The 19,226-nt window shown below is 41.7% G+C and overlaps 1 protein-coding gene across 9 annotated transcripts in view; it reads left to right on the top strand.

Annotated features, from left to right (window-relative positions):
* Positions 1 to 19,226, top strand: part of baiap2b (BAR/IMD domain containing adaptor protein 2b) — a 77,550-nt gene that overhangs the window by 53,824 nt on the left and 4,500 nt on the right. For 4 of the 9 annotated variants that reach the window (XM_085285451.1, XM_085285452.1, XM_085285448.1 and 1 more), the window contains 7 exons: positions 6,154 to 6,306; positions 9,315 to 9,551; positions 10,385 to 10,589; positions 11,653 to 11,854; positions 12,176 to 12,250; positions 13,463 to 13,631; positions 14,949 to 14,986. In XM_085285451.1, the coding sequence (XP_085141577.1) occupies positions 6,154 to 6,306; positions 9,315 to 9,551; positions 10,385 to 10,589; positions 11,653 to 11,854; positions 12,176 to 12,250; positions 13,463 to 13,631; positions 14,949 to 14,986 (1,079 nt within the window). Of the gene's footprint in view, positions 1 to 6,153; positions 6,307 to 9,314; positions 9,552 to 10,384; positions 10,590 to 11,652; positions 11,855 to 12,175; positions 12,251 to 13,462; positions 13,632 to 14,948; positions 14,987 to 16,153; positions 18,790 to 19,226 lie in introns of those variants that run through there. The other 5 variants (XR_014893680.1, XM_085285454.1, XM_085285453.1 and 2 more) reach the window with 5 other exon arrangements.

The following is a 19,226-nucleotide window of genomic DNA, read 5'->3' as shown; positions in this document are numbered from 1 at the left end:
ACATTAATCAGCAGTAACACCAATCAAAACTACAATCTCATCATGAGAGGAATGCGAGGCTGATGAGAGGTAAGTGAGAACTGCGCATAGTTAAAACCTTTTTCTTTGTTTCTGTGTGTGTTTATTTTTTTATGGGCGTCTTGTTGAAGATAAGAGGAAGTCAGCTCGTAGCCAGCTTGGCTGTGATTAATGATCTCCCTCTGCCGCTTGTGTGCTCTTGTTCTTCACGTGTAAACACACTTAGCTGGCTCCATCAGACACATTTCTGCGTTACATAACCAGGCTCAGTTGATAAGTCGCTTTAATGGAAATGTTACGAATGGAAAGAGATGCGGTTGTTTCTACATTTATGTGCCGACGCTTTTTTGTTGTGATCATTTCAGATGCAAAGAATAGAATCGCACCCTTTGCTCACATTACAATACTGATTTCTGATCAGCTGTAAAACAGACACCAAATATAGCATGAAATACAAATAGGTTATATACTGTAAATGTAATTATAGTTTAATAACTCTGAACCCTGCTTGTTAGATATCATACGCTACTTTCTGATATCCGAGTTCAAAACTATCCTGCTAATATCCAAAATTACAGCATAAACGGTATATAAACGATGGGCATAGCAACCACGATGTCACCCTTTCTGTTTTCAGCTATAAATTTACACCTGCTGACTTCGAGGGAATTATATTTGGATGATTTCTAACTTAAAAAAAATAAAAAAACATTGCTTGTGGCTAGGTCCATCTTTTATGTACCGTCTATAGGATCAACTCCCTTTTGGGGATTTTATTATTGTTATTATTATTATGTTGTTGTTGTTGTTAGAAGTCTGCCACATGTATCTGATAACCAGGTTTTATTTGAAACACATATGCTGTAGGCCTTCTACTCATGAAGATGGGACCTTACTATTTGGGTTTCTTATGACTAGGATCAGCGCTGAGACATCAAAATCAATTTCATTTTATTTTTATGGCTGGCAGGCTCCTCTGGAGGGAGTTAACACAATAGTCTGTTATTACTTTCGCCCTTTTGGCAGTTTGCGTTTACTTTCCTCTCAGTGAGACACAGAAAGCTTTAGCTGTAAGAGCTGGATGTGGAGGTAGTCTTTAACCTCTCCATGTAATGAATGAATTTACCTACAGCCGTACACTGCTTAACATCCCTCTGCGCAGCTCGGTGTCATTTTGAAGAAAACGCTGCAAACGGTACCGATAAGCTTTTTGAATGGCCGTTTCCACCACAGACAGACATGTTTCATACTCAGCAGAGTTTTTGCACCAGTGATTTAGACCATCTTTAATGTGAAAACTCGGTGATTACTTGGACACCATCTCCCTCTGTGCACAGGCCTTAAATGCTGATCGGGCTCACTGTCAGCAGAAACCAGAAGCAGTGTTTGGCCAGATTTATATTTGTGTAAAGGCGGAGCTTTTGGGTGAAGAGTGGCTGATTGGCAGTAACATGAAAAGCAAGTAGGAATCTAATTAGGGCTCCATATCTGAGGGTGATCAGGCTTAATGTAGTGAAGCTGCATGAATAATGGAGAAGGAGCTGTGGTGAAGAAATGCACTTGGATGTGCAGTATATCAATTATCCAGGGATGCTTTTATAAACATTTGCATCCTATATTCCATATACGTTCCTTTCTCATGCATATGCAATGGCAGCATAAGGATTATTTAAGATATAACAGAATTCATGATCTGAGAGATTACATTGACATACTCCTCGTTTATTCAAGGTTTTGGTCTTTTCGAGGAGGTTAAAGTTTTATTTTGATTCTTCTACTGTAGCTACACTTGATTTTTCTACTTGTCATTGTTTCGGCCTACTTAAATGTAATTATTATTACATTATGCAATATTATTATGATGATGATAAACCAAAAAGCTGCTGTTGCCAAATATTTCCCCCCTTCCTTATACAGTCTCTTTAGATAGATCAACCATGTGTAAGTACAGTATGGCTTTTTAAACTAGGTTTTAATACCAGACCCGTTATAACGCAGTACGTCTGCAATAAATCCTAAATAGAATAAAGAAAATGAGTTATGCCCCAAAACACATTCAGGGACTACAGTTTAGTCTAAGCTTGCAGCCCTTTATGTCTACATGCTGTGAGTAAAGGATCTTAGAGGAGGAAGGCTTTAGGCTTCAGATAGAGGAGACCGGTTTGGCAGCTTCTGCTAATTAAATGTCTCCTTTTACGTTTTTCGGTTTCCTTTTGAGTTCACATGGCATTCTAGGAAGATGACATAATCACGAGGAATTCAGTAAATAAACAAGTGACCTCCTCGGTAAACCGCAGATTTATTTCCTGTAACTCTTAAAGAGTAAAATTCTCAGGAAATCAGGCAGAGAGCTGACGGAGGGGGAAACCGCTCCGTCAGTCACTTCCTGGTGATTGACTGCACCCTTCTGGCCGCTCTAACCTCGCGACGGTCGGAATGCGATACCTGCAAGCGGCTCCACCTCCGCTGTTTTTATGACTCATGAATGGCCTTCATCTTCCTCTGCTGCTGCCACTTTTTTGTCACCATTTATTATTCCAGTGTGGGTGATTGGTGCATGTTCAGCCTTTGTTCGCCTACATAAACAACTTTGTTTAGTTCTAAGAGATTGCTCTTTTCTGCTAAATAACCAGATTCAGCCACATGACTGTCTTTATTGTGTAGCACTGAGTTTTACCACCTGCCTATGAGGAGTGCACAGAGCACATTATTCACCCCATCACAGAAACTGGGTGGTGAAAAAGGCTCATAATTAATGGGTATATGTTTCACTTTTGGAAAAAAGGATGATTTTAGCATGAGCAGTCATGCTTTCTGTCTTTGGTTAAACTATAGATACTTGTAGACAGTATCTTACATAGTATCCAGTTTTTAACAAAAGAGTTGCTTTATTTTTGTCAACTTTTAAGCCACAGTGGATCATCTCTCTTCATTTCATCCTGTCACACAAACCCTCGACATGTCTCCCTTCATTACATCCATGAGTCTTCTCTGAGGTCTTCCTCTTTTCCATCTTTAACACGTTTTGTCCAGTATATCCACCCTCCCTCCTCTGCAAATGCCCAGACCATCTCAGCCATCCCGCTCTAACTTTGTCTCCAAAGTAACGGATGCTCTTTTACTAATATTTTGTTTTCATTTTAACCGGAAATTGGTGATAATTAACATAAAACTTAGACGTAGAAGAACAAACAAAAAGTTGGCTGAACTTTGATTAAAATGCAAAAGAAAACCGAGCTTGTGTCTCTTCGTGTGGTAGGATTTAAACCCCCAACCAGAATTTAAATAGTTCAGATGTCCAAAATCTTTGTAATATCAACTGTCAAATATGTCACAGGAATAGATTATATGCATATTTTTCATGACTGCACTCAACCTAGTCTCCGGCACAAATGGGGCTCTGTGCTTCCAACTGTAATCACTTTGTAGTGAAGAGTGAAAGGATGAGATTAATTGCTGGTTGTCTGCAGCTGTTGCCACATCTTACCTGTCAGTCGGGGTCTATTAGACTCATTAAACACCAACACCAGCACAGACAGCCAATCGCTGTGAATGTGTCTTCTTCCTGAAGACCAGTGACCGTCTGTATGAAGACACAGGTTCAGTAAGGAGTGGAGATGACATAGATCAAATAATCATACCATACTCTTATTTATTCCTACTTTTATTACAGTCATAATCTCGACAGAGTTTTAAAGCACTCGCAGTGATAAAGTGTGTAAATGACCCCCAGTGAAGGATTATCGTAAAGCTAACGAGCATATGTAGTTAAGGTTCGGCACAGTATTACACTGTAATAAACACTGCGTGGCTATGAGAGTGTTATTGGTTAAAAAGCAGGAAAAATAAATATTTCTAGAGTTAGTCGGTTCCATAGAGAACTACAAGCCTAAACAATTAAATGCATGATGAACCACTCTCTGCAAAAGCCCTCACTTAACTCCTAAATGTAACATCAGCAGATAGAAAATCCACCACTGCTTATTTCACAATAATGTCTTCACGGCCAATTTTCTCAATAAGGACGAGCGGAAGTGAAAGCCTTCCTGTTTTAATGTTGATCTCTGTGCATTAGTGTTATTTTGGTGCCTGCACATTTATTTCCACAGATGATTTTTAATTAAATCTCTCAGCCAGCAGAGCGCTATGGCTACATTTTAATTGGAGCACTTACTATTTAAAGGATGAGCTAAAGCTTTACATGAACACAAGCTTACTGTGACGATATTGTTCAGTTTTGCTTTTAAAATTTAGATTTTCTTTAAAAAGTTCAGCGAATTCTTATTTCTATTCAATTATATACAGAAAAAGTCTGAAGAAGCTTTTTTAAAGAGTCAGAAAAGAGTCAGCTTTCCCCTTTGTCACGAGGTTGTTGCCACAGAGAGTAGCTCCACGTGTGTTTTACACCAGACGCTCTTCCTGACACAACCCCAAAAGGGATTTTTGGCACAGATAAAACAAAAATGAATATCATGTCAATAAAATACATCTACAGTGTGAAAAATCAGTTTAACTGGAGTGAACCAGTTTAAAGAGCTGTGAAAACACAAACTATGGACAAAAGTGGTCGAGGGTCAGGTAATGACGTGAATTAATAGTACCTAAACGGGGCTCAGGTTGCTGTGAGAAGGTTACGCGAGCTTATAGCAGCACAACTAAGGGATGGTTTAGGGTGACCTGATCCAGCCCTAATTATAAGATTTATCCAGAAGGAACGTTTTGAGGGTAATCTGGAGAAGAGGGTGTTTGTTTGGTGATCCCAAACCGGTTCCATAGGAGACGGGTCTGAGCTGAAGGCTCCGCCTCCCATTCTACTGTTAGAAACTCGAAGAACCCCAAACCAGCCCGCAGTCTGAGAGCAAAGTGCTCTGTTGGGATAATATAGCACTATGAAGTCTTTAAGATATACTGAGGCCTGATCATTCAAGGCCTTGCATGTGAGCAGAAGGCTTTTAAATTAAATTCTAAATTTAATAGAAAGCCAATAAAGAGAAGCTAATATGGGAGAAATATGCGCTCTGGTACTCTCGCTACAGCGTTCCAGATCAACTGAAGGCTTTTCAGGGAGCTTTTAGGGCAACCTGATGCTGCTTAGTGTGTGATGGTGGTTATAGCGCAGTGTTAGGTCATTTAAGTGCTGCTTAAAAGTCACCTCTCTTTTCTTTATTTTCTCTTTTTTAAAAGCTCCAGTCTGCCATCCACAGCACTGGTGCTAGTTCAAACAGCCAGTTGCACATGACAGTGCGTAGGCTTCTAAGTTTCCCTGCAAACCACCGAGCCGCGGTCATTAACGCCTCATCCAGGAGCTCCTTGCTGTCTGGCACTCAGAGAATGTTGTTTCACATTATGTGAGACCGTGGGAATCTGAATGTTTTCACTTACGTAAGCGAGCCTGCGTTCATTCTAATTTTGCCTTTGTGTGCCTCAAGGTGATTGTGGGTGTGGACGAGTGGCTCCACTTGTTTGGTGGAGAGGAGCCATTCTGCACCCTTACGCAGTACAAGCACTAAATGGACTCAGTGGGCTGAGCCGGTGAAGGAGGTTGAATGAGTTTAAAAGCTCGATATAGCTCGGAAAGAGCGGATTTCAACTAATCTGCGGGAAATTTAGAGCACCAGTCACTGTGATCACATAATAGATATGTGATCAGACAGCCTGAGGGGCCTGACTTCTTTCTGTCTAATTCACGGTTTTCAGGTCTGATGTGCTGTGACATTTTCGATTTAATTTTCAAGGCGGCACACGAAAGCCCAATTTGTCTGCTTTTTATATGTCATGATTGTGATGTATGATGCCTGAGCCATCGAAATTCTGTCCATTATCTGAAGTCATTTAAAGCTTTGATTGTTAAACGGTTGATTCACCCACTTCACATAACAGTTTTCGGGGGTTTTGAGAATAATCAAGACACCGCATCCCTGAACTTCTGTAAAAATACATTTCTGGAAAGAGATTTTGTTCTTAAAAACTTACTCCAGAGTGTATCAGTTTATTAATCACCGGAGTAGATGTTGCGCATTTCCAGTCCAGTTTATGGCGTCCTACTTTTTCCTTGAAACTTGTATTATCAGTCGAGTGTCTGGATTAAGATTGTCCTCCATGTTTTTGTTTCATGTGCTTTCTTTTTGCTCCTAGTATGTGGAGGCCATCAGTAATAAGCAGAGTGAGCTGGATAACTACATCGCTGAGGGCTACAAGAACGCTCTGTCTGAGGAGAGGAGGAGGTACTGCTTCCTGGTGGACCGTCAGTGTGCTGTGGCCAAAAACAGCAGCGTCTACCACAACAAGGTGAGAAGATATTTGATATGTTTGAATTGCTGTTGCTCCTACAACACCATCATTTATGTTGTTCCAAAACCTGAAAAAACAAGAACTTTTATAGGTTTTAAAAGTTTTAGTTTTTTTTAGTTATCTTTGTTTTTACAGTCACAAGGCTGTGACATCACAACAACACGATTGGTCTTCTCACTGACTGTTGGTCGTGGTAGGACCACATTCATAGCTCACTGGTAACTGAGGCATTTCCCAATAAGGGTAGCAGGCTAAAATGCTGTTTTAGGACTTCCAGTTGTGTAACAGGTTTGTGTTATTGTAGGGTCTTTAACTTCCAATGTAAATCGCCTTGAGGCAACTGTTGATGTGATTTGGCGCTACTGTATATAAATAAAAATAAATAAAATTGAGCTTTGGGGCTTTATCAGCTTTATATTTGTATTCCTGGAAACAAATGATGATGCGCAGATCAAAATAATCATTACTTATCTCATAGTGAGTCTTTATGCAGCCCCTCAGTTTATCTTCATCATCTTAAAAAAGATGTTTACCTTTAAGTTGTTACAACTTTAGGACCACCCAGCTTCAACCTTATTGTTTGGCTTCAGAGCCTCGGCGAAAGTATGAATGTATGTTCCCACTTGTTTGGTGGGGAGGAGCCATTCTGCACCCTTACGCAGTACAAGCACTAAAGCACTAAAATCCAATATTTCACTCCAAATGAATGATCATGTTTTCTGCCACTTTTACCGCACATACCGTACAAGCTGTGATAGGAGACGTGTGCCGCTTTATCGTCTTCCTTTACCAATCGCGGTGACCTTCTGCATTTTTCATGTATTAATTCCATGAAAAACCCTAAAGACGCCTCAGATGCATCAGCCAATCACGACTCCTGTATCGCACTCCCTCACAAATGGTAAAATGTGAAAATGTCAGTTTCCTGTTTTGTCTGTTTTGTACAAATGTAAAATGTCAATTATTTTTAAAAAAAAAAAGTAGCAAAGGGAAGTGCGAGAGGATGTAGAAGAGGAGGATGGGAGGGAGTGTGGAGGTCGGTGGGAGGGAGAGTGACCTACTTCTGCAAGAACACTTGGTTCAGACTCACTGTGTGTGGGTGTGAAGTGTCTGAATGGGTGATTGATAGACAGAGGGAGGAAGCACAGAACACAAACTGCTGCTGTGATGATAAAACAGCCTTAAAAAAATTGTCTTAGAGGAGTTCACATTAATACTTATTTTTGAAAAAACGGTTCCTACTTTCAGCTTTATCAGTGGATGTGAGGCTCTGAAAGACTCTGATAGTTGAATTAAACTCATGTGGTGATGATAATAATCATTTGTAGTCACCCTATTTATGCATAAATACATTTAGATTTATGTAAATGTATTTTTGGGTGGTTGTGAAGCTCAGGACCAGGTAGTTGCTTCAGACTCAGGGAAGCAGCTGAGGTATCACTATGTCGCCGTTTCTTTGGTTGTAAGAGTATTAGAAATGAAATGTAATCCTAAGTTATTGCTGCTTTGCTCCACTGAACTGTTGAAACCCTGCAGGTCCGGTACTTCTTAGTTACCCTCAGGAGTACATGTACTGTGAGATGACTGCTGAAGCTCTCTGTTACTTTGGGAAATCTCGTGTTTTATTAGTTACTGTAGGCGAGCGGCTCTCTCGTGCTGTTGTCAATCAGCCGAAAAGAAAGAATGAAAGAAAACAGAGCCGCCTTCTCCTTGTCGATTTCTGTCATCACTGCTAAAGCTCTGCCCACCTACGCTCCACCTTAACTATGTGAAAAGCTTAGATTGTTATGACTCATCTTTTTCGCCAACATCCACATGAACCGAGAGAGATTTTTATGAAAACACAAAGTTTTGCGTGGGTCATACTTCATTCATCGCAATTTCACTGATGCAGGTACAAAAAGGAAGCGCTAACAGTGTTTCCTTCTGACCTGCTTTGTTCAGTGATAATTTAAGTCCCCTGAAACAACAAAAGCTGCATTAACTGTGGATAATCTACGTATGTTGTGTACTCACAGCCTTATAGCCACAGGTGGCGTGAGCTGACACGGCCGTCTCTGAGCCCGACGACCAAACTCTCCGTAGAGAACAAGTTTGAATCGCCACTTACATGATGTCACTTTATCAGTGCGAATTAGTTCTTGCTGCACTTTTTTTCCCTTTGTGTATGTGTGAGTTTGTTTGATCATCCAACCCACACGCAGACACCTGACACTGTGGCCCACATGCACTCAGCGGGGCCAGACAACCTTGGAACCACGCTGTGTTTATCCTCCACACCAGCCTGGCATGGTTAAAAGCTGTTTGCAGAGCAGATTCTGCTCGCCGTCTTTCTTTATTCATGAAAACTCAGAACTTCATCATTTATTCACTGATGACAAATGCAAATGAGAAGTATCTTTATGTAACTGAACTACTGTATAATGTATGGCTTCTCATCCCTGGTGGCCTGCGCTGACTGCGTGTTCTTTCTCCTTTTTCCTTTTCCCTTTTCCTTGCATCACCTTTTTGTCTGCTCGGATTATGTAAAAAAAAAAAAGTGTTGTTATATTGATGCCTACAGGGGAAAAACACTTACAGAAGCGGCTTTATTTCAGAAGGTAAACAAACTAGAGAAATATATGTACACCCACAGCAAACAGGGGCAAGCGCTGCTCCCAAAAAAACAGAAAAATTAACAACTCACGCTGTGGAGCTCCAGCTTTACCTGTTTATTGCGCCACAAAAAAGTGATATTCACAGCACATCTGTGAGCTTTTTTCCTCTTTTTGTCAGCCAGGTTTTTTCTTACAAATAAGAAATATTTTATTTCTTTCTGGAATATTACATAACTGCTTAAGTGGCATACGGCGCATGTGCAGAAGAAGTTGTAAAGTGAGTAGTGACTTTGGCGGATCCGCTGCGCTCTGCTAGTACCCTCTCATTTCCTTTCAGCTACAGATTCAAATGATTTAAAACTTACACATTATTTTGACTACCAAGTATTTCTCATCTCTTTCTTTCAGGGGAAGGACCTTTTAACTCAGAAGATCCCACTGTGGCAGCAGGCTTGTGCTGAGCCCAACAAACTGCCAGACCGTGCCATGTTTCTGGCCCAGCAGATGAGTGGTGCAACGGGCACCATGCCTCCTGGTGCTCATCACCCCGGCCTTCCCATCTCTGAGCCTATTCCTGGTGCGAAACCCCTGCCAGTGCCTCCAGAGCTGGCAGCCCTCAGGGCCAGCGGTGGCATGGGACAGCAGGTGAGTTCTTCTTCTGGCCTGATTTAGTTTGCCAAACACTGGTACACCCGTGTGCTTTGTTTCTTCACGCTCACTTACGTGTTAGAAATAAACATCTGTTACTATTGTGTTCCAGTGAGCTCGCTGTGGGCTTGTTGTGATAGAGATTCAAGCTTAGACTACAATGTACAATAGACTGTATGTAAAAGATGGGTGTAGCCACCATGATGTCACTCACTGGTTAGTGAATTTCCATGAAGTCTTCTGCTGTTTTCACTGTTTCTAGCCATTGGAAAACAGCACAGTTCAAAGAGTCGCCCCCTGCAGGCAGTTAGAAAAAATGCACCCAGAAGCTATGTCAGTCTTTTTTTAAAGAGTTTTCTGTTATGGACACTTTCTAACTCTTGAGGTTTGAGAATGAGCGGTCAACTGCATCGGGGAATCCCTCAACACATCCTCACAAAATCTGGGTCAAGGGAAATGAAATCATTTGGTCCTTATATCCTCAGGCTCTTTGGCACCCTGCCCCCTTCCTTCTCCTCCTGCAGGCTCAAAAATGAACACAGACTTTCAAGATTCAAAGACTTCATCATTTTAATTACGGTGGTGCAGATTAGTAGAGTTTTATAACGGCAGACTAAATATACTTTGAAATTCTTTTTGCCGTCTCCCAGCTACTCCTTAAGCTTATCTTCAAATCAGCGTGAACTCAAATAGTGTTTTCACTAATCACAATTTCATGACCCAGATCTGCTCTCCTCCTTCATTATCACTAATGAGCTTCAAGATGTTGCGTAACAGCCTTTTGTGACGTAACGAGAAAAAATGTTTGCATTTTAATTGCCTGCATGCAGAGACTGATGGGAGGTGTGGAAGGAGGGATGCCTGTGATGAATGGTACGGCCGGCGTTCATGGAGGAGAAGACTACCAGCAGTGGATGGAGGGCAAAATCGCCCAGGGCAAAGCCTCACCGCAGACTCAGCGGCACGGAGGCGAGGTGTACTCCAACACCCTACCTGTGCGCAAGGCCGCCCCAGCCAAGAGCAAGACCACACTGAGTAAGGACACACACTGTGGGCTACATTTATTCTGTCGTGGTGTTTAATCTAACATGTCCTGGCAATAATCACACTAACGCTGCACTTTTCTGCTGAGCAAGGATGCTGATGAAAGGACTCGTTAACTGACTTCATAATCCTAAATGTATTTTAAAATTAAGAAAGGCTCAAAAGACTATATGTAATATAAAAGTGGCAGACACTTTCTCCAGTCCTGCATGGCTGTTTTAGTTTTAGAGAACATTTGCAGTTTGGTTCAGTCTTATCAGCCTTATTTCAGCCCCAGCTCTAGCAGCTCGTTTCACAAAGAAAGCTCCACAGTGTCTCTCTGCACAGCAATAAACAGCAAAGTGACGACGAGACTTAGCTTCAAGAAGAAAGGAACCTCTAGCAGTCACATATAAAGCAGTCAGATATAGGTGAAAACACAAAAGAGCAAAGTCTGAGGAAAAAACAACATAATTACAGCAGTAATATTCAAGAGGATAGAAAACGGCACTCCAAATAAATGGTTCTCTTTGTTTCCGGCAGCTGGATATATGAAAAGACCATCGTTTGCTTGGCAGAATATTGTGAGCCAGTGTTATTTCAGGGCGGTGAGTTTGCCAGCTTGTTGTGGAGTTGTTCTGCTGTTTAGTGGCAAAATGAAAATATCTCGAAAAGCAAATTTAACTTGGCATTCAGCGTGCTTTTAATCACAGTGAATGTACTGGAAGGTATATTTCCAGAAAAGAATTACTGCATCTCAGATATAGAAAAAGCTAATGAGATGACCCGGCTGCCACACACATGCTCGGTGCCGTTTTAATAAGAAAGAGGCCAAAGCAAGTGGGAATAGAAGGAGATGTGATAATAAAACCAAAGTAAGACGGTACATTTCTGAGTAAAAATAGATTCAGAGGAGAATATTTCACAAAAATGTGAATAATATAAAAATCTACATTGAATAAAATCCCTGTAGACATTCTGTATGTTTCAAGCATCGTTAAGGGCTTTGTAGCAAAAACTGAAGTTTATGGCAGTGTGATAACAACTCTCTTCCTCCTCCTCCTCATCTCCACAGCAGAGACCCGCACGCTGCCCCGGTCCAGCTCCATGGCAGCAGGTCTGGAGAAAAACGGAAGAACTCGTGTCCAGGCCGTCTTCTCCCATGCTGCCGGTGACAACAGCACGCTGCTTAGCTTCGCTGAGGGCGACGTGATTACCCTGCTGGTACCCGAGGCCCGTGATGGCTGGCACTATGGAGAGAATGAGAAGACAAGGATGTGAGTGCAAAATGAAATGCACTCACTCAAATGCAGTTCTGTCAGGATCACTGTAGTCAAAGCTGAGTCATTATTTCCACCTGCAGTGATTTATATTCGGCCCACTTGGAGAGAGGAGTGACAGAATAGAGGAATCTGCGACAAACAGACATAATGTTAAATAAGTCAGAAATGGCATGATCAGCATGAAGTGGAGGAGCTGGGGCGAAGAAGGGTTGCAAAGTGGGTTGCAGCGGCAACTGCAGACTGTAGGTGAACAGGTCAGCCAATGCTGTGCATTTGATTTTTGTGTTGTTTATATTTGATGTCCTCCTTCTGCAGGCGTGGCTGGTTTCCCTTCTCCTACACACGGGTGATCACTGAAGGAGACTCTATGCGGCAACTTCGAGTACACAAGTGGGTGTTTGCACTTTGCAGACTTCATTGTTTTGAATGCATAATCAAACTGAATGTTATTAAGTTAAATATTAATATTATTCACAGAAACTTAATGATTTTGTTGGTTAACCTGCCAGATCTCCTTTACCAGTAGAGTTGGGGTTTTTACATAAATATTAATGTGAGATGTTACTCCTTACTCGGGCAGCGGGGTGGAGCTGCGTTGTATTACAGCAATGATGTAATTGTGCCCATGTACAGTGCTTGTGAGTCCATCAAATGCACTGAAGCATTTTTCAGAAGCATCCCAGAAACGGCTCTCTGTTCTGTGCGGCACAAAATGCACAGCGAGTGTATTTTGGCCAAAGTCATGTCAAACTGCACAGAACAGATGAAATGGGCAGGAAAAGCATTAGGAAGCTGATCAATTTTCAAATTAAAAGACCCTGGCTAAAATCTTCTGAAATGCTTTGGTTGGGATTTGATGCTGTGTGAAGGATGACACAAACCCCACCGAAGACGAAGCATCCCACACACAAAAAATGCACTTAGGAGCTGGTGAAAGCCTCTGTCTGCTGAACGTAGTCACACATCGATGAAGCAATGAGCGAGGAGGGGAGGGAGGTGGTCTCACACACACACACACAACCCCGTTCAGCTATCCTAGTGAGGACCTTCATTGACATAATGCTTTCCCTAGCCCCTTACCCTAAACCTAACCATAACCTAATTGTAACCCTGACACTAAAACCACATTTTGAGCCTCAAAAATGGCTTTAAATGCCTTTGTGAGGACCAGGTTGTGTGTCCTCACAAGCAGTTTTCAGTCCTCACAAAGATAGCTAGACAGGAACACACACACACACACAAACAAACATAACAAACTCTATATACAAATATCAGACTCTAGGCTATACTGCCTCAAAATAACACTGCGATATGACGTACTCATACTGGGAACAGTAATGCATGTTATTGTATTACATTGCATAAATATAATGTGATTGCACTGCCCCAGCACTCAAAATGATATTGTACCTTGCAGCAAAAGTAAACCAATCATGAAAGTACTTCCAAAATCAAAATCAGTCCCCTGATGACTCGCCCATATACCTTCCCTACCTAGAGACATCAAATGTTAGCGCCTGATTGGCCCAGGAGGAATTGCCCGATGGGGGATCACATGATTTACAGTTTCCTCCTTTTCTGTGTACTTCTTTGTGTTTCTAGTCTCCACCATGGCAAAAGCAGCAGCACGGGCAACCTTCTAGAGAGAGAAGACATGGCTCTCCCCGTCCCTGATTATGGCATCCACTCCCGTATGGCAGCACAGAGCGCTGCTGCGCTGCACGGCAGACAACAACGCCCCTACAGTGTGGCGGTGCCAGGCTTCTCACAGGTGGGGGGCCTGCAAAACAAGCACACAAACACATGCAAACTCTCATCCACCCACATGGGTTCACACATGACACACGAGCAGTCTCACGAAACCTGGCAAAGATCTCGTCTGTCTCAGAAAGTTTGGAGGTAGCTTCCCCCTACGTGCTGCCAGCCGGAGATGCTTCGCTTTGACTCGCTCTCTCTTAGCTTACATAAACGCACAAATCAGCTCTGCCTCGCTTCACATTCCTGGTCACAGAGGGTCGAGTGTAAGATGAGGCACAGCTCAGATTGCAGAGGTCTACCGCTGTCGCTGAAGGAAGTGCTTCTGACAGGCATCAGCTGATAACAGAGTCGGCGTTCAGCCAGGCTAAAGAGAAGGCAGCTGTGGTGATGGAGGCAGCTTAATTTTTCAGAAGGAAAAATCAAAAGTAGCCTTACGCAACGGTAAACTTCACTACTGGCCCACCTTCCCTCCTACGCCTCACCTGGAACATTACATGTGGGCGATGCCTAATTGCTCAGCAGTCATGTAACATCAAGCTTTGAAACATCTCTGCTGACATTTAAGGAAAAATGTGTTTTGTAATTTTGGTCAAGGATATGTATGCGTGGAAGTTATTCGGTCATTCACTTCTGATTTGATCTTTAATAAAGCACAAAATTTTGTTTGTTTAATATGAACATAAAAATGGAAAATATGTTAAATATATTTTACACTGTTTCACTTTTAAGTCATCAATTTCAACCAGTCAGTGAAAGAATAATGAGATGATAACCAGGAGAGGGGCTGATGTATATTGTAGTGTATTTTCCTACCATACAGCTTCTTTAACATCTCCAGTTTTCGTTTGATGATGCTGCATCTTCTTCTTTATGTTTCTTTGTCGCCACCTTCTGACTGCTTTTGTCATTGCAACAGTTCACGACGTTTCAGAACCAGGCTCAACTAAACTCAATTTTTTATTTTGGTTAACAAAAATTATTTTTGTTAAGAGCACATTTTGTAAAATGTGCCTTTAAGAGAGAATGCAGTAAAATTTAAAAAGTAAATTAAAAAAAATAAATTTATTAATAATAAATATTATTAATTAATATTTATTTGCTCAATAAATAACAATTTATTTTTACAGATCTTTTACATTTGTGTCTTCTTGTTTTTAATAAACAGTTGAAATTGTTAAGCACTGTCTTTACCTTATTATCTTATTAGCTTATATTATCTCATCATACTGGTATGAGTGACAGTTAATGTGGTTTTCATGCTTTATTTCAGAGTTCATATTTAAAGTGCACAAACTAAACGTTTCTTTCTTCTTTGATTATGTCTTTGCAGCAGGGAGTCGAAGAGTATGAGCCTCGCTTCCCCACAAGGTAAGAACCACTTAGCTTGATTCAGTCAGTGTGTTTTTTGTGTGTGCCAGGAATCAGCTTCAACTCAGTTCCAGTTCAGTCATTTCAAATGCACTCGGCAGTGTTTGTGGGTGGGAAGCCAAAGTGGAATTCTGTCCCGTTGGCTCGAGGGCTGGAATCTGAGGCATCAGTGAGAGTTAGTTTACCAAACAGCTGAAGATGGAGAGATGAGGGATTGGGACAGATCCTGGTGCATGCCAAGTTCAGACCCACAAACAGACAACCAGCAGGACACACCACACTCTTTGTGTTGTTTTTCTTAGTTCTCCTCTGTTTGCAGCAGCGTGATAGGAATCCATAGGTGATAAGATGGTGCAGTTCTGACCGCATAATGGTTTTAAAGAAGGCTGGCTTTATCTTTAAGTCATCCATTAGTAACAATTGTTTCTCTCTGTAAAACTAGATTACATTAATCATCTCTTAGTGCTGTTTTGTCAAAGCCACCGTGTGGCTCGTCCATGCCCAGTGAGTCCTCTGGTGTTTAGAAGTGCTGCTGTTTTAACACAAATCATACTTTAGACACCTAAACCAAGTAGTTTTTAATGGCTAATCCCAAGCCAGCAGTTTTTGGTGCGTAAACCTGACGAGTCAAAGTGAAAGTAAAAAAGTGGGGACTGTTATGCAGTCTCGATCTGGGCCCAAACTAGGATCCTTAACTGATAGACCTGCTTGTGGGCTCCAAAAAGCCAGTATTCCTGAGCCCAGAGGACATTGTGCATGAAATGGGGAGTCACAGGAGGCACCTGACAAAGTGGCAGTTAATTAGACCTCAGGAAGAGAAATAGTTGATTAATTTAAGTGTAAGTCGTTTTAAGTTTCCTTTTGTTCATTAAGTTAAGAAAGAAAATCATGCTTTGACTCCACGGCACCTTCCCGTCACGCCACCGCCCCCCACGCTCCATGCAGCTCCTTCTGTCTGCTAACTGCACTCACTCAATCCCTGCTCGTTAAAACCACATCCACATTTTGCTTTAAAATGAGGCTCAGATCCAGTTAAACTTGTAGGTTATGCTTGTCATGTCAGAGGGTAGACGAGGTTTCTGCGTCTGCGTGTGTCCTGGTTTTGTGTTTGCTGTTGTTTCTCCTGAGCCAGCCCACCTGGAAGCCTCTCCCTCTCTGTGTCCACAGTTCCACAGAGGGCAAATTGATTTCGACAGTGTGAGGACAGACAGACAAACAGGCACAGACTCAGCCACACGATAGGACATGCACCTCGCTGCCCATCTGTCATCCTTAACCCACCCTCTTTCCCGCCTCCCTACCTCCTTCTCACGACAATAAACTCACCCCAAGCCGGTCAGTTCGAGGAAGACGCTTGGGTGTCTTTCTTTTTCTCCCTCTGATCTCCCTCCCTTCGTCCTTCAGTCCTGCCCTGTGCTGTCTAACTGGCCAGTAGCCACACTGGGCCGCTGGTGGAGCTTTGGTGCAGAGCCAAGCCAAAACCAGAACAAAGTGGACTCTGTGCCATCCGCATATTCAAAATCAGTGTGATGGACATTTTCTGTGAGGAAAATGTAACCTTTGCTTGTCTTTCATGCATGTACATTTCTTTTATATATTGCTGGGAGTTATATTTTCCCAACGAAGGAACCTGATTTTCACTAATGTCAGTGCTCTCAGTTAGAAAGACAGTGTAAAGAATGATATGTAAATCAGGGTGTAATCCTAAAGTGGTTGATCCCAAAGAGGATTTTTATATTATGTAAAAATGACATTGCAATCAATGCTTTTACTGGATCTTTCAGTATTTAACAATAATTCTACCTTTTCATGCTGTGAGGTTTTGTATTCCTCTGACATAAGAGGCCATGTATCGCGAGTAGTGAACAGCTCATGTAAATGTTTTCACACATGAAACGTGGGGGAAAAAAAATGTGACGGGAATGTTTACTGTACATAAATGTGCCATACAGAAGTGCTTGTCATGCAGTATCTATGATCAGTTTATAAAAAAATGCACCTTATGGAAGTAATAGTCTATATTTCTGACTGTGTGTAAACAAACTTACTGTAACGTTCTCAGTGTGAGCCTCTGCGCTCGGATGGACACACAAACACACCACTCTCGGGGTCCTTTGACTGTCTGTTGTGGTGCCTGAATATTGTGCCAAGGCTGAATGGGGTCAACTAACTTACGCGAGGCTCTGAGCCGAGTTTAGTGCTGAAACTGTTTGTTCGTTAGTCAGTTAACTGATGTGTTGTGCCGATTAAGTGTTTGAAATAACTTATCAGGCTTAAATGCCAAATATTTGTTGGCTTCGGGTTCTCAAATACAGACATTTGCTGCTTTTCTCTGTTTTTATATGACTGCAAATTAAATATATTTGGGTTTTGAGCTCATTAGAAGGATATCACTTTGACATCACCAGTTAAAAAAGAAAGGATCGATTAATTGCTCATAAAAATGATTAGAGTTGGAGGCAAACTCTGGTTCATGCATGAAAGAAAAGACAACTGGTATTGCGGCGCTGCTCGGTACACGTGAAACCATTAAAAAAGTTTTTTTTATCATAAATAAAAAATAGGCATAAAGTTCATTTAAAAGATTCAAAATCCGTTTCTACTTTCAAAAATATTCACATGTGGTGCTTCTGCTGTCGGTTAACTTCTGTGATTAATGTCGTTTTATGGGAACTTAAGACTTCACATGAACCATCAGCGGTATTGTGATTAATAGAAAAAAAACTACACTGGCTACAGAGTGGTGATTATACTGTGCTGCAGACTGAAGGCACAGCCACCTGCAGCTTTGAAGGGGAGAGGAATTCATTTGTGGTTGAAGCCTCATTCAGCCTTCTTGTACTGCTGTCTCTGCGATTAAAAGCCTGATTCGTTTTTTTCTCCAAACCTCAGTGAGTAAAGAATGTCAAGAGAACTGTTTGTCTGATCCTTTGTGTGCTCAGTAAAAATACCGGTGTGCTTGTCTGTATGTCGGCCCAGTTAGTGCCTGTCTGTGCTAACTGCTGTCCCTTTGTTGACATCTGGTGTCCACGAGCTAGCCCGCTGGGACGTAGTTTCGGCTTCTGACTGAGTGCTTTCTTCACCAAAGAGAGGAGGTTAAAAATGAAACTGTGCATCTCTCCCATTCCTCCTACACTGCAAAAAATGCTTTTACTAAATTGTTAATGAGGGAAATTGTTTGAAGAGTCTTGCAATATATTTTTTTGCAAGTATGTGATAAAGTAAGGCACATGCATGAAAAAAAAACCAACTTTCAAGTGCTGCTTTTCTGATCTGCCACTTATAGACAGAAAAATATTTCCAGACTCTGCCTGAGACCTAACACAGACCTTTTTTGCACTGTAGAAATGTTCTCCTTGCTGCACATGTCTGTTGTCTCTGTGCTCTCTTCTTCTCCTCTCCGTTTGTCTGTCACCTAACACTCGTCTTCCCCCCTTAGCTTTGCCAACCCCCCCGTCTTTTTTCATCTCTGTTTTGATGAATTTAGAGACAAAAGTCGAGTGCAAACGACTGGAAGCTGCCAGTGTTTCTTCTTTCTCCACTAAAATAGTCCAAGGTATGGCTGACATCGCTGCAGAGATAGCACACCAATCACCTGTGGCTAATAACGCCAGCATTCACTGACGTGCTCTGATTGTGAGGGGTTTTGTTGTAAAAGAGTTACAAGGAAAACATCTAAATATTGTATAGAGAATTTATGTATGTGCATGCTTTGGGGGCACCAAAAAGTGTAACACTGATGACCTCAAATGTATGGTGAATTTCTACTCTTACAAAGTATTAAATAAATTTATTCAGCTGGATATTTTTATTGTTTCTGTTCGTTTTTTCCCTGAAGGCTTTGGTGTGACATGATGAAACTTTTACGAAACACCATTTGAAGAAGCTTTTAATTAGCCTTCAAGTGCCAAACTAGCTCGTAAAACCAACGAACTTTCATTGACAGGCAGCATTTCAACTCTCGATTCTGGCTTTAAGTTTGTGCTGACTAAACTTTAGTCACCACATCTTTTCTCACAGCTAACAAACTGGGGATCGCCTTCTTGCTTTAATACATTAACAAGCGGCTCTTCTTGCACATTTGACATCACCACTCTTATCTACATTTCTGGAACCGAGACCCATCATAACCTCCCACCGGGCTTGTTGCATGTACAGTGTGTGTGTGTTCTGTGCACAGTAGTACTTACACTGCATCCTGACCTGCTATACACACCCACTGGCCTGCTCCTCCTGCTGC

The sequence above is a fragment of the Mchenga conophoros genome, linkage group LG8 (genome assembly GCF_057382185.1).
Source record: "Mchenga conophoros isolate Kocher_MC1m ecotype Shallow Benthic linkage group LG8, M_conophoros_male_GT1.1, whole genome shotgun sequence".
Taxonomy (NCBI): domain Eukaryota; kingdom Metazoa; phylum Chordata; class Actinopteri; order Cichliformes; family Cichlidae; genus Mchenga; species Mchenga conophoros.
Note: the sequence above shows the minus strand (reverse complement) of the source record. Positions and strands in the feature narration are given on the sequence as shown.